The sequence below is a fragment of the Caretta caretta genome, chromosome 7 (assembly GCF_965140235.1).
Source record: "Caretta caretta isolate rCarCar2 chromosome 7, rCarCar1.hap1, whole genome shotgun sequence".
Lineage (NCBI taxonomy): Eukaryota > Metazoa > Chordata > Testudines > Cheloniidae > Caretta > Caretta caretta.
The window spans coordinates 28,715,580-28,728,913 of NC_134212.1; the positions used below are offsets into that span (position 1 = coordinate 28,715,580).

General features: G+C 38.5%; 1 protein-coding gene across 4 annotated transcripts in view; it reads left to right on the forward strand.

The window, feature by feature from the left end:
- The window catches only part of DCP1A (decapping mRNA 1A), a 49,635-nt gene that overhangs the window by 11,517 nt on the left and 24,784 nt on the right, over positions 1–13,334 (forward strand). For all 4 annotated transcript variants that reach the window (XR_007357676.2, XR_007357677.2, XM_048858083.2 and 1 more), the window contains exon 4: positions 3,075–3,141. Coding sequence is in view for 2 of the 4 variants with exons in the window: in XM_048858083.2 (XP_048714040.2) it covers positions 3,075–3,141 (67 nt within the window). In the remaining 2 variants the exon portion in view is untranslated. The remainder of the gene's footprint in view (positions 1–3,074; positions 3,142–13,334) is intronic.

A 13,334-nucleotide genomic window follows, 5' to 3' on the forward strand; every position in this document is an offset into this window, starting at 1 on the left:
ATAAATCCCACTAATCACAAGCAAATAATGTTGTGTTCAATTAGGCTAGATGTAATCAGTGCTGTAATAGAAAGGATCTTTTACTGTTTTCCTTGCATACAAGGGCACATTTAGCAGGATTTTAATATAACCAGCTGAAAGGACATCAATTTAAAAGGAATTAGTAAACACTTAATAATTTTGCTGCATCTTGTAAAAGGATTGTTAAGCAATGTCTTAAATGTGCAACAATAAAATGCAGTAGTTTGCATATCAAACATGAACATATAATTAGAAACATTTTCAAAAATCAAATGTTAATATTAATTTATGTATAAAACATCTGATTTTTGTTGTGCTGTTAAAAAGAGGGAGGAAAAGTGAGTACCATAATCTTTGAAAGTGTCTGAAATCCACACTGAATAGGTATCTTGTTAATAAACCTTGTAAATAGTTTGGTAATCTGTTTTCCATCATAAATGACACTGACAGCCTTTCATGATAACTCCCTATGACTCCTTGCCAGCAGCACAGAATGAAACATTATGATATGTTGGTAGACAGAGCAGATTTGGGATGCATTTCTGGTCTTGTGCTGGTCTGTTTCTGGCAGAATTGAGTGTGACTGTTATCGTTTTCCCCCATTAAGCTATCATTATAGGTTTCTTATCTTTATTTCTTCAGCAAATATGCTTTTGAAGAATTTTTTTTTTTCCTGTTGGCAGTTCTGTTAATGGAGTGGGGAAGGAGAAGATGCTCTTTTTATAATGCTCAATTATGCTACAGAATGTGTTCCTGCTAAGGGAGAAATGGTTTAAAATGAAACCAAGCTTTCATAATGTTAAGTTGGCAGCTCAAATAGTTGTTTGGGTTTTTTAATTCTCTCTCAATCATAAGGTTTTTTTCATATTATTTCCATAAAACATTTTTAATTTTTGCACGTATGAAGACTCTCTTTATTGGCTCAGTTTCTGGCAATAGTATATTTCTTCAATTCAGTCATCTTGATTTTATGATTGAAGAAGGTTGTTGCCTGTCATCCATGCTGCAGATCCTAAATGTTGGGCCTCTTGCATGCTTTTTAATAAATTCCAAAGATTAGACCTAGAAAATTATATTTCAATTTGCCTTAAACTGTATGTGTAAGAATGCGAGTGCCGTAGGTCAATCTACCTTGGTTGCGTGACACAAACTAGGAAGCTTTTAGTTCACGCCAGCAGCATCCACACTGGGAGTTACAGCACAGCACTTTGGTGTGCACTGCTATTCACATTCCCATAGTCTGAACTGCAGGGCAGTGTAGACAAGTCCTTACAGAGGCTTAGTAAGTTACGGTTGGTAAATCAAGTTTTCTGGATCCCCATTGAGCCCTGATATGAAATTATTTTGGCCTATCTTAATATGAACTTCAGTTTTAAGAATTTTTTTTCTTTGAATTTGAAGGATAGTTTAACCAAATAGTGGCTCAGACGTCATAAAAATCTTAACAAGAACTGCAGTCGAAAGGTAGTGGATTTTTTTTTTAATGTTATTTTTATAAAGCGACAAACTGAATTACTACCTTTGATAGGTGGAATCTTTTACTCACATGGGTGAGGTCAAGTGCCTCTTTATGATGTGGAAATGTTAGAAGCTAGTATCCTTTCTTTGACATACAATAAATAAATGGAAACAGTTTTGTTGCTTTCAGTATGGCACTGCTTCTAATTAAGGCTAGAGATAAATGTTATTGACAAACCCAGTAAAAGAATCTGCCAACTCAGGAATCTGTTCACTACCTGTTTGCATTCCATTTGTTGGCTATGAGTATCTGGTAAACAAACACATTAAGCAGAACGAGGAAATCCAAATACAATTCTTCTAATAAACCAAATCTCCACTAGGCGTGTTCCATTTGCAAATTACAATATCTAAAAACTTGGCAAGGATGTCCTTCAGAGAAATAGCTTATTTCAATAGAACACAGAAATATTTCTAATCTTGAAAGATTTTAATGGGTTACTGAAATGACTCTGTCCAGAATCATGAAAAAGATCTTGATCTGTTTTGAAGAATCCCTCAGTGTTTGTTACTGAACTTTACAATGGCCCTGTGAACTGATATTTTTCTGTTTAACCATAATTCAGTTGCAGTGCACTGTAGCTAAATATTACTGTAGTTCACACACTTGGCAGATGCTTTGAGCTATCTCTTGGAAAGACCATCTTTCCAAAGGCATGGGTTTCTTTCTGACTTCCATTGAGGGTGGAATGAAATATTATTTTTGAAAATTACTCCATTTCACTTGGTGTATCTTTCAACTCAGTGTGATTTTTAGAACCTGATTCAGCCAAGTTTTAGTTGAACTAATCTCATGATAAAAATTAAGCATATACTTAGTGCCTTGCTGAATCAGAGCCTTCATGACCTCAGCTGATCTATGCTTACTAAATGTTAGGAGTAGAGTCTACCATGTACCTAGCATTAAGTAGATCTGTAAACATAAGACTGGTACGATTGCAATTTCAGGGCTGCCTCCCTTGCACACAGATTTCCAGTGGAGAGTTTTAGGTGAGTGAAGGTGCCAAAAAAACCCCTAAGGCTTAATTACCACACTGGAGTTGAAGTCTCATTAAGGCAGTTTTATGTATGACTTAAACTATTACTGACCTCTAAGCAACAAACTGAAATAGTTCATGGTTTTATCTACAAATATTAACTAGAGTAGAACTACATAAGTTCTAGATACTCTTGATGCTTTCATGATCATTAAGCTCTTGATGCTTTCATGATCATTAACATTTGGAAGGTGTATAGTACTTGCAAAACTAAAGTCATTTTGTGAATGAAAATTTATTTTATTTTTTTGTACATTTTAAAGTGCCCAACGAAATGTAAGTTCCTAACCTAACTAATTTTATTGTTTTTCATGCGTCTTCTGCACTCAGTAGTATTCCTAATTACCTGGTAAATAATACTCATTCATACATAGGATAGATGAGTGGAGATTGATTGTAGTCTGTGTATTTTAGTGCTAGTGGGCTGCTGCTCTGAGCTGTTTTATTACCAAATGATTTTTGACAGTTTTTGTCTTGTTTTCTTTTTATGTTTTCAAGTGTCTATTTACAGTATCTGGTTTTATGACAAGAATGACTGTCATCGAATAGCAAAACTCATGGCAAAGTAAGTACCTGGTTTTTTATTTTTCCTCCAAAAATTCTGCCCTCCAGTGTCACTTATGTAATGTTCTCTCAATTTTTACTGTGAAACATGCTTTTTATATTTAAAATCAAAACTTTGATATTCTCACGACTGCTCTTTAACTTCTTGTAATAGCTAAATCTTTAATTCACGTTAGAACTTAGAGCATCAGAAGGCTTTTGAAAATGTTCTTATAAATACTTGAGCTAAAACAAGATAAAAATCAATAATTTGCCACCCTTCCCAATGCCCATCTCCCCAAAAACATGTGCACATGCGTTCTCGGTGGTTATATATTTTTATACAACACTGGCTGAAATAAAATATCAAGGTAACCTAGATGGCAGAGTATCAGCACAGATAAAAAGGAGTCCAACAAATAAGTTGAAATGATTAACAACTTGAATGATGAATGCATTTAATTACCAGACCAAAAAAGTGAAGATTTTTATGTTGCCTGTTAGTTCTGTAGTTTTTGAGTTTGTTTAATTATTTCCTATCTAGAAGCCCAGGGATGGGATAAGTGGTTGTAATCACTGGTGATTGGAAAAAGGTGTGGGGCTGACTGGTGAGAGTGAGTGGAATTATGAACTGTTAAGAGGGCTTCTTTGTCAGAGTCCAGAAATTTGCTGGAAGATGGGCAGGAAGGCCCATGTAAAGCTGGCTATCTCATCTTGTTCTACAATTTTTAATCTTTGTTCAATTTACTAATATGTTTTTGTATTCTAACTAGAATAAATGTGAAAACTGCAGAACAATACTGCAAACAGGTGACTAGTGTTAAACTCGTATATTGTACTGAAGTTGGTAATTACTAATCTTGACACAATTTGTCTAAAGTTGAAGAAAGTGGTGGTAAGCAATTAGAATGGAACAAAGTAACAAAAACCGTTCCTCCTCTAAAGCCAGATGTAAACATTGTGCAGAGTAAAATAGCAAAATAAAATTTAAAAAACTTGTCCAGCCAGCTTAGATCAAAAGAGTGTTTTTTATCACATTTGTATTGGTTTGATCAAAAATTTGTAACCAGTTAGGTGCTGAAAAAGCAAATAAATTGGTAAAACAATACAGATACCAACTTTTATTAATAGAAGGACAGAGTCAAGAGATTGTTAGGCCTAATAAGTTAGTTGATTGAGGGTCTTGATAGCTGTGGTCTTATCTTACAGAACTGCAAGCTTTTCATTTTGGAGAATATATATGCCTTTTTATATTTGAAGAATAAATATGCTTCAGTGAACCACATAATATGAATTTTGTTATTTCTAGGGTTGTCAAGCAATTTAAAAAATTAATTGCTATTAATTGCACTGAAACAATAATAGAATGCCATTTATTTAAATACTTTTGGATGTTTTCTACATTTTCAAATATATTTCAATTACAACACAGAATACAAAGTGTACAGCACTCACTTTATATTTATTACAAATATTTGCAATGTAAAAAAACAAAGTATATTTCAGTTCACCTAATACAAGTACTGGAGTGCAATCTCTTTATAATGAAAGTTGAACTTACAAATGTAGAATTATGTACAAAAAATAACTGCGTTCAAAACTAAACCAATGTAAAACTTTAGCACCAATAAGTCCACTCAGTCCTACTTCAGCCAATCGCTCGAATAAATTTGGTTACCATTTGCAGGAGATAATGCTGCCCACGTCTTGTTTACAATGTCACCTGAAAGTGAGAACAGGCATTTTCATGGCACCGTTGTAACTGGCATCGCAAAATATTTACCTGCTAGATGTGCTAAAGAGTCATATGTCCCTTCATGCCTCAACCACCATTCCAGAATACATGTGTCCATGCTTATGATGGGTTCTGCTCGATAATGATCCAAAGAAGAGCGGACTGACACGTGTTCATTTTCATCATCTGAGTCAGATGCCACCAACAGAAGGTTGATTTTCTTTTTTGGTGGTTTGGGTTTTGTAGTTTTCCGCATCGGAGTGTTGCTCTTTGAAGACATCTGAAAGCATTCTCCACACCTCGTCACACTCAGATTTTGGAAGGCACTTCAGATTCTTAAACCTTGGGTCGAGTGCTGTAGCTATCCTTAGAAATCTCACACTGGTACATTCTTTGCATTTTGTCAAATCTGCTGTGAAAGTGTTCTTAAAACGAACATGTACTAGGTCATCAGCCGAGACTGCTATAACATGAAATATATGGCAGAATGTAGGTAAAACAGAACAGGAGATATACAATTTTTCCCCAAGGAGTTCAATCACAAATGTAATTAACACATTATTTTTTTAACAAGCACCATCAGCATGGAAGCATGTCCTCTGGAATGGTGGCCAAAGCATGAAGGGGCATATGAATGTTTAGTATATCTGGCAAGTAAATAACTTGCAACACCGGCTACAAAAATGCCATGCGAACGCCTGTTCTCACTTTCAGGTGACATTGTAAATTAGATGCAGTCAGCAGTATCTCCTGTAAATGTAAACAAACTTGTTTATCTTAGCAATTGGCTGAACAAGAAGTAGGACTGAGTGGACTTGTAGGCTCTAAAGTTTTACATTGTTTTGTTTTTGAGAGCAGTTATGGAACAAAAAAAATCTACATTTGTAAGTTACACTTTCACAATAAAGAGATTGCACTACAGTACTTATGAAAAAATTGAAAAATACTATTTCTTTTGTTTACCATTTTTACAGTGCAAATATTTGTAATAAAAATAATATAAGGTGAGTACTGTACACTTTGTATCCTGTGTCGTACTAGAAATCAATATATATTAAAATGTAGAAAAACATCCACAAATAATTAATAAATTTGAAGTGGTATTCTATTGTTTAACAGTGCAATTAATTTTTTTGAGTTCATCACGTGAGTTAACTGTGTGATTATTCGACAGCCCTATTTTTTTCATTTAATAAAACCTCCAATGAAATTTTTTGGAGCTGTGGAAAATCACAACCCTGATTTGAGTTAGAGTAAAACTAAAGATCTGATTGAAAGCCCATTGAAGGAAGTAGAAAGAGGAAAAAGATATTATTGGTGAGATTTTGGATACCTGTCCAATATTTTATTGAAACTTCTATCTTCATTTCTTAAAGACACAAAACAGAGGGAGAAATTACTGCCCTTTGCCCCTCCGTTTTCAAATGGAGGGTGAGAGGGGTGAGTCTTCATAATACACTCTTAAATTAAAATCCTGGTTAATGTCTCTGAGAAAGGGAGGGGAGAACTTTCAACTTCATGCTCTCATTCTGCCTGCCCTCTCTAAGTTGCTTTCTCTGGCTGTGTGCTGGCTGTCTTTGAGCTTTGACAATCCCTGTGCTGCCTGGATGCTTTAGTCAATAAACTTATTGTGCAGTGATCCCACTTCTAAGTTAATAGAGCTGTCACACACCAGCTTTTAAGATCCAAGTCACGAACGTTTGGAAAGTTACAGTAATACAGCTAATTTTTAAATAGAGTGGAATTTACTTCATCCAAAAATATTCTTTCCACCTCTATTTTTTCTAAAGCATCTCTTCTGATTGTCTGTAACTATTAAAAAAACAGTTACTAAAGACTTCTAGCTTTAGATGACCTTCAAAATTTGTGTTTTTGCAACAGTTTGCATCAGTCTTTTTTGTTTTTAATGTATATGTATGTATTATGTATAATATGGTGTTGAAAATACATTTGATTTTTGAATAACTTTTTTGATATGTATAAAATACACATTTGGTATGCACGTCTGATATATTTAGAGCATTGAAAAACCTGAAATATTAAAGAAAATTAAGGAACTGTAACTGTCCACTGCTGTGAAAGTAGGAAAGATTCATTTTGTGGGTGAAGATGATGATGTTTGTTCTTTCTGGAGGTTGGATTGAACCAATATGTTCACCTCTCTAGTGACCTTGTGAATTTCTGCAGACTTTAAGCTTTCTTGCCACCCCACCTCCCCCAAGTGGCCTGAATCTTTTCTGCACAAGAATAACTGGTGATGGAGGCAGAGACTTCAAGAGACTCCTAATCCATATTAGGATAAAAGATGTATTTTTTTAAACATATTATCATGTTTTTAAGATACAATAGATGTTAAAAAATGTATTGTAGACAGGGCAATTTATGTGGAGGTGAACCCACAGACGGGTTTGGTTTATTTTTAAGTGCGTTTCTAATATATACAGGATGTTCAACATGGATGCCCTCAGGAATAAACATTAAGGTATTCTGCACCAAAAAATTAAAAATTCTGCACACAATGTTTTTAAAATTCTGCAAGTGTTATTTGTCAATAAATAAATGCAGAGGCTCCAGCATGGTAGTGTGGAGCTCAGGCCACTGGCTACACAAAGGTGGGAGATCACCCCGCAGCCCCCCTCCCCACCCCCCAGAACACAGACTCACGGTCAGGTGCAGCCTCATCATTGACATAGCACAAGGCCTGGGCCTGCCCCAACAACACTCTGGGGCCCTACTGCTCTGCGCCAGGTGTGGGGCAGGCAGGATCCAAGTGTTGAGGGGCTCAGTGTGGAGGGGATCCAGGCGTGAGGTGAGAGGATTCTGCATGGGACAATCTGAGTGCAGGCAGCTCAGTGAAGAGTCTAGGTGTGGGGGGGATCTGGATGCACAGAGGTTCGTTGGGGGTTCCAGTTGCAGGGTCAATGGGACTCTGCAGGGGCTTCCAGATGAAGATGGTTGGGGCTCAGCAGAGGAGTCTGGGGGGCTCAGCAGGTGGGAAGCGTCTGAGTACTGAAGGAGCAGGGCTTAATGGGATGGGGGTCTTCATGCAGGTAGTTGGGGGGGTCAGTGGCATGGGGGTCTGTATGTGGGGGCTCAGGGTGATGCAGAGGGTGAGGCATCAGGGTGGGGGTTTGAGTGCAGGCAGCTCAGTAGGGGTGCGGGTCTGGAGGCGGGGGTCTGGGTGCAGGGTGACTCCAGATGTAGGGGTTGAGGTTCAGTGGGTGGGGTTTGTATATGTAGGGCTTGGGGGGGGGGGGGGGGGGGGTTCTGGATATACCGGCTGAGGCTTGGCAGGGGTGTCTGGGTATGGGAGGTCTGGATGCACGGGGGTTGAGTGGATGGGGGAGCAGCTCCCGGTACGGCGACACCCCCCACTCCCTCTCTCCACAGCTGAGGAGCGATGGGGGCAGGAAGCAGGGGAGGATGCTGAGCTTTCTGCAGCTGGGGGAGGTTTCCGGGGGTGGGTCTGACACAACCCCACTGCTCCTTGCGGGGACAGAGGAAGTCCTGTCCTCTCCAGCCCAGCCGGGACTAGCAGCTGATCTCGGCTCAGGTAGGAGCCACTGGCTGGGTGTCCTCAGCCCCTCTCCGCCAGCTGCTCTGGGTGCCTGAAAGGATGTACCTGCGCTCCTAGGGAGTAATGTGTGACTGCTCTTGCAGCTTCTCTTTGCTTACCTGTCAGAAAGTCATTTTTCTGTGGGGAAGCAAATAAATCTGAGAGGGGCATGAATTCTGTGCGTGCACAGTGGTGCAGAATTCCCCCAGGAGTAAATGTTGCTGCAGGAAATTTTACTTTGGCATTCCTTTATTCTTAGTTTTTAGGTGTACAAACTTATTTTGCATTAACATGCACTTTTGTCTTCAGTTTGTGTGTGTGTGTGTGTGTGTGTGTGTGTGTGTGTGTGTGTAGAAATAATATAGGGTGGGGGAAGGCTGCGTTTTAATTACTGCTTTTATAGTTCAGCTGTGCTTCTGAAGCTCCTTCCTCGCTGAGGTAAATGGTGTCAGGGAGATTTGCCCTTCGAGCATGCTCAGAAACTATTCTTTTTCAGTCAACTTTATATGTAAAATATTTTCCCCAACCTAGCAAAGGCCTTTGCTATTGTCAAGGATTGCGTACCGGCAAAGTTTACAACTAAAGGTGGATGGGTTTGTGTTTGTCTTTGGTAGCCCTGACTAAAAAACACGTATTTAGAGTTTTACAAGATGGAAAAAGTGGCCCCTTCTCATGAAACCCAACAATGACTGACCAAAATTTTCTCAAAACTCTGGGGAGAACTAATTGGTTTGGGCTAAGGCTAAGCTCGGGAAGTAACTGCCCTAAAGGAAACTTTTGTTCAGAAAGATGTGAGCAGAGCTGGGTGGGAACCAGATTTCCATTGGGAAATTCCATATGTTCTCAAATGGAACAAAAGCTTCAAAATTTCCTGTGAAATGAAATTCCCTCCCCAAAATTGTTTTGAGTTTTTTGCTGAAAATATTATATTCTGATTTTAATGGGTTTTATTTTTTATAATTATAAAGAAGTTTCAAAACAAACCAATTGAAACAACATTCCAAACATTTCACAACGGAATGCTTCCATATTCTTAAAATGTTCCATGTGGTGTTTTTCAAAAATGAAAATTAGTTGAAATTGACATGTTTCTACAACATGTTTAGCTTTTGACCAATGGGCTTTTTCTGATAGAAAAATGTTCAGTCTGAAAACTCCCAACCAGCTCTAGCTGCCAGTATGAAATCAGATGATCTGAGTCTTCTCTTTGCCCTCAACACAGTGTGCTTATGCAGTGTTACTGTCCAAGGTGCACCCGGAGGTCTCCTTTTATTAACTTGTATGACTTGGCTGTTCTTATTCCTTTTTCGTGCCAGACATGTTGATTCATTACCTAGCTCTCCTTTTGTCTGACCTCTACATTTCCTCCTGAGTTGGAGCTACAGAAATCCACCTGCTTTGGTTGCCAGAGAAGTCAGCTGACTAGCCCTGTATCTCCATGTAGGGTTCTAGAACTCAACATGCTGTCTTAGCCATAGAAACTCTGTCATCCAAATCAGCAAATGTTATAACACTTAGAAAATATCTGGCAGAGCAAATATATAAAACTATGGGTTGGCATCCATATTATGCCTGTTAGTGAATGTATGTCTGCTAATGGAGAGAAATTTAAATGCAATATAACTAATGAAATGTAAGGCAATCCAGCAATTAAGTGGGCAGTTTTTGTGTAGCTGTACAATTAAATGTGTATAAAGCTGCCTTGGGTAACAAAACTGGGAAAGAAGCTGTGTTCTTCTGTCTCTTTCCTTGAACTGTACAGCCAGCTGTAATGTCTAACCTTACTTGGAAGAGCACAGCTTTTCCAAAACCCAGTGAAACAAATTAGCTTAACTGATAAATCTTCCAGGGAAAACTTGTAAGATTTTTAAGCTTTCTTTTTAAAAATAAGAATTAAAAAGGTATCCATAAATAGCATACTTACTGGCCACTCTGTAAAATCAGCAGAACGAGTTAACTCATCCTGGAACCCTTCATGACCTGAAAAAAAAATGAAGGGTTGAATGATTGACATTTTCTGTGATTGTTATGATGGCACCTTTTGGCTTTCCCATCAGCCATTAGTTACACAGCATGAGATTTCTGAAATGACATGCCAGCTCCTAAGCTCTACCCTGTCTACAATGCTTGTTTTTCTTGAAATACTTGATAAATGCAGGTTTTAAAAAGGCTTTTAAAAGGTGTTGTGTTTACAATTTATCTTCTGAAGTAATGTATTTGTATAGATATATCTTATGAACTATTAAGAAAGTGAAAATGTATGTTACGTTTACTCTCCTCCCATCACTGAATTGTGTTGGCCATGTGCCTTCTCCTCTTGCACCTGCACTCCCTTAGATGGGGAGATAGGAGAACGGGCAGTGAAAGGACTAATGGTGTGATGAAGAACCAGCTATACCAGCACTAATGCAGCCAGGGATTCCTCATGCCTGTACAGGGCTGCTTGATGGCAGTGGTCGCAGAGTTACAGTATTATGTTGGTTTCAGAGTAGCAGCCGTGTTAGTCTGTATTCGCAAAAAGAAAAGGAGTACTTGCGGCACCTTAGAGACTAACAAATTTATTTGAGCATAAGCTTTCATGAGCTACAGCTCACTTCATCAGATGCATTCATTGCTTGAATTCAGCCTTCCCACTAAAGATTTCATTATGTAAATACAGCTCTAGTGAATCTTGGATGCTGAAAATGTATGAGATGAAAGTTTTGGGTTGTGGCGGGGGAGGAGGGTGTTTGGGTGTTTTTTTTTTGTTTTTTTTAACAGTTTAATGCTATAGACTAGATTTCCGTTATAATTGTTGATGATTACCAAAATATATGTAGACGAATCTTTCTTCTAATAGGCCTGCTTTTCCTCCTGGTAGTCAGTAATGCCCCAGCTCAGTGTTTGACATCACATTTGCTTCCATTCCTACATGCAGTAAACACATTTTCTTGGTATAGCCTTTCACAGCCTTATACCAGTTGTACAACCTTTTAAATTATAAATCCCAAATGATTTTTGAGAACAACAGGAGGTCTTTAAAGGAGCTGGTTGGTCAATGAAACACACTAGTTGTTATCCTCAATAACACAGAAAAATAACTGTTTGAATATGCCTGCTATAATCAAGGGAAAACTGTTTCAGACAGAGCAGATTTCCTTCAACTTTCCTTTGTTACATATATCTTGTAATCCTCCTAAGAGGGCTGTTCAGGCCAAGGCAGTTATCACATCTCTGTCTAAAAATACATCACCTAGTGAACGGACTAGTGTCATATCTTTTAAAAAAAAATATTGATCTATGATAGCCTTAACTTCAGTAGCTCACTTGCCTTTATGTCTGACCCTTAACACTTCTTTTTTTTCTCCTGTGTTCAAGCAAAAAAGGGTTGAGGGGTAGGTTTACTGGGGATTATTGACTGGCTAGGAAGCCTTGAGGGCTCAAGGCCATTATGCCCAGTCAGTGTCATGCACTGAAGTAGTTACTGCTGCTGAAAATTGATATGAAGATTTTATAGTATTATGTTAATAATATTGCTGAGTGCAGTGGTGTTGTAGCTTTGTTGGTCCCAGGACGTTAGAGAGACAAAGTGGGTGAGGTAATATCTTTTATTGGACCAACTTCTGTTTGGGGAGAGAGACAAGCTTTCGAGCTTACATAGAGCTCCGCGTCTCTCTCTCTCCCCAACAGAAGTTGGTCCAACAAACAATATTATCTCACCCACCTTGTCTCTTGAATAATATTTCTGTTATAAAATTACTAGGATAATATTTTAGTGGAGTCACACTTCATGATTGCATATCGTGCCCCTCAGTCCCATACATACTGTTTTTTAAAATTGAAGTTTGCAAATGTTTGCAAGGCTAGCAGGGAAGTGAGAAGTAATGGGGTCATAGGAGGAGAGGTCCTCTACCGCTACAAGAAGCAGTGAGTGGGAGAACTGCAAGGAGGATGAAGGAAACCAGGAGCTCACTCTTCTCTCCAGAGCCTAGACGGGAAATTGGTGGCAGCCTGCTCTTACATCTCTGGCACTGTCAAGGTTCCTTCCCCACTCTGAACTCTAGGGTACAGATGTGGGGACCTGCATGAAAACCCCCTAAGCTTAGTTTTACCAGCTTAGGTTAAAACTTCCCCGAGGTACAAACTATTTTAACTTTTGCCCTTGGACTTTATTGCTGCCACCACCAAGCGTCTAACAAATATATAACGGGGAAAGAGCCCGCTTGGAAGCGTCTTTTCCCCCCAAAATCCTCCCCAAACCCTACACCCCCTTTCCTGGGGAAGGCTTTATAAAAATCCTCACCAATTTGCATAGGTGAACACAGACCCAAACCCTTGGATCTTAAGAACAATGAAAAAAGCAATCATGTTCTTAGAAGAAGAATTTTAATTGAAGAAAAAAAAGTAAAAGAATCACCTCTGTAAAATCAGGATGGTAAATACCTTACAGGGTAATCAGATTCAAAACATAGAGAATCCCTCTAGGCAAAACCTTAAGTTACAAAAAGACACAAAACAGGAATATACATTCCATTCTGCACAGCTTATTTTATCAGCCATTTAAACAAAACAGAATCTAACGCATATCTAGCTAGATTACTTACTAAGTTCTAAGACTCCATTCCTTTTCTGTTCCCGGCAAAAGCATCACACAGACAGACAGAGCCTTTGTTTCTCCCCCACTCCAGCTTTGAAAGTATCTTGTATCTTCATTGGTCATTTTGATCAGGTGCCAGCGAGGTTATCCTAGCTTCTTACAGGTGAAAGGGTTTCTTTCTTCCTTTACAGGTGAAAGGGTTTTTCCTCTGGCCAGGAGGGATTTTAAAGGTGTTTACCCTTCCCTTTATATTTATGACAGGCACTGAAGAGTCTTTATAATGACGCCATCCAGTGGCAGCCAGCTGCCTTCCCCAGTGTATGTGTTTTCACAGCAGACCAGATCCTT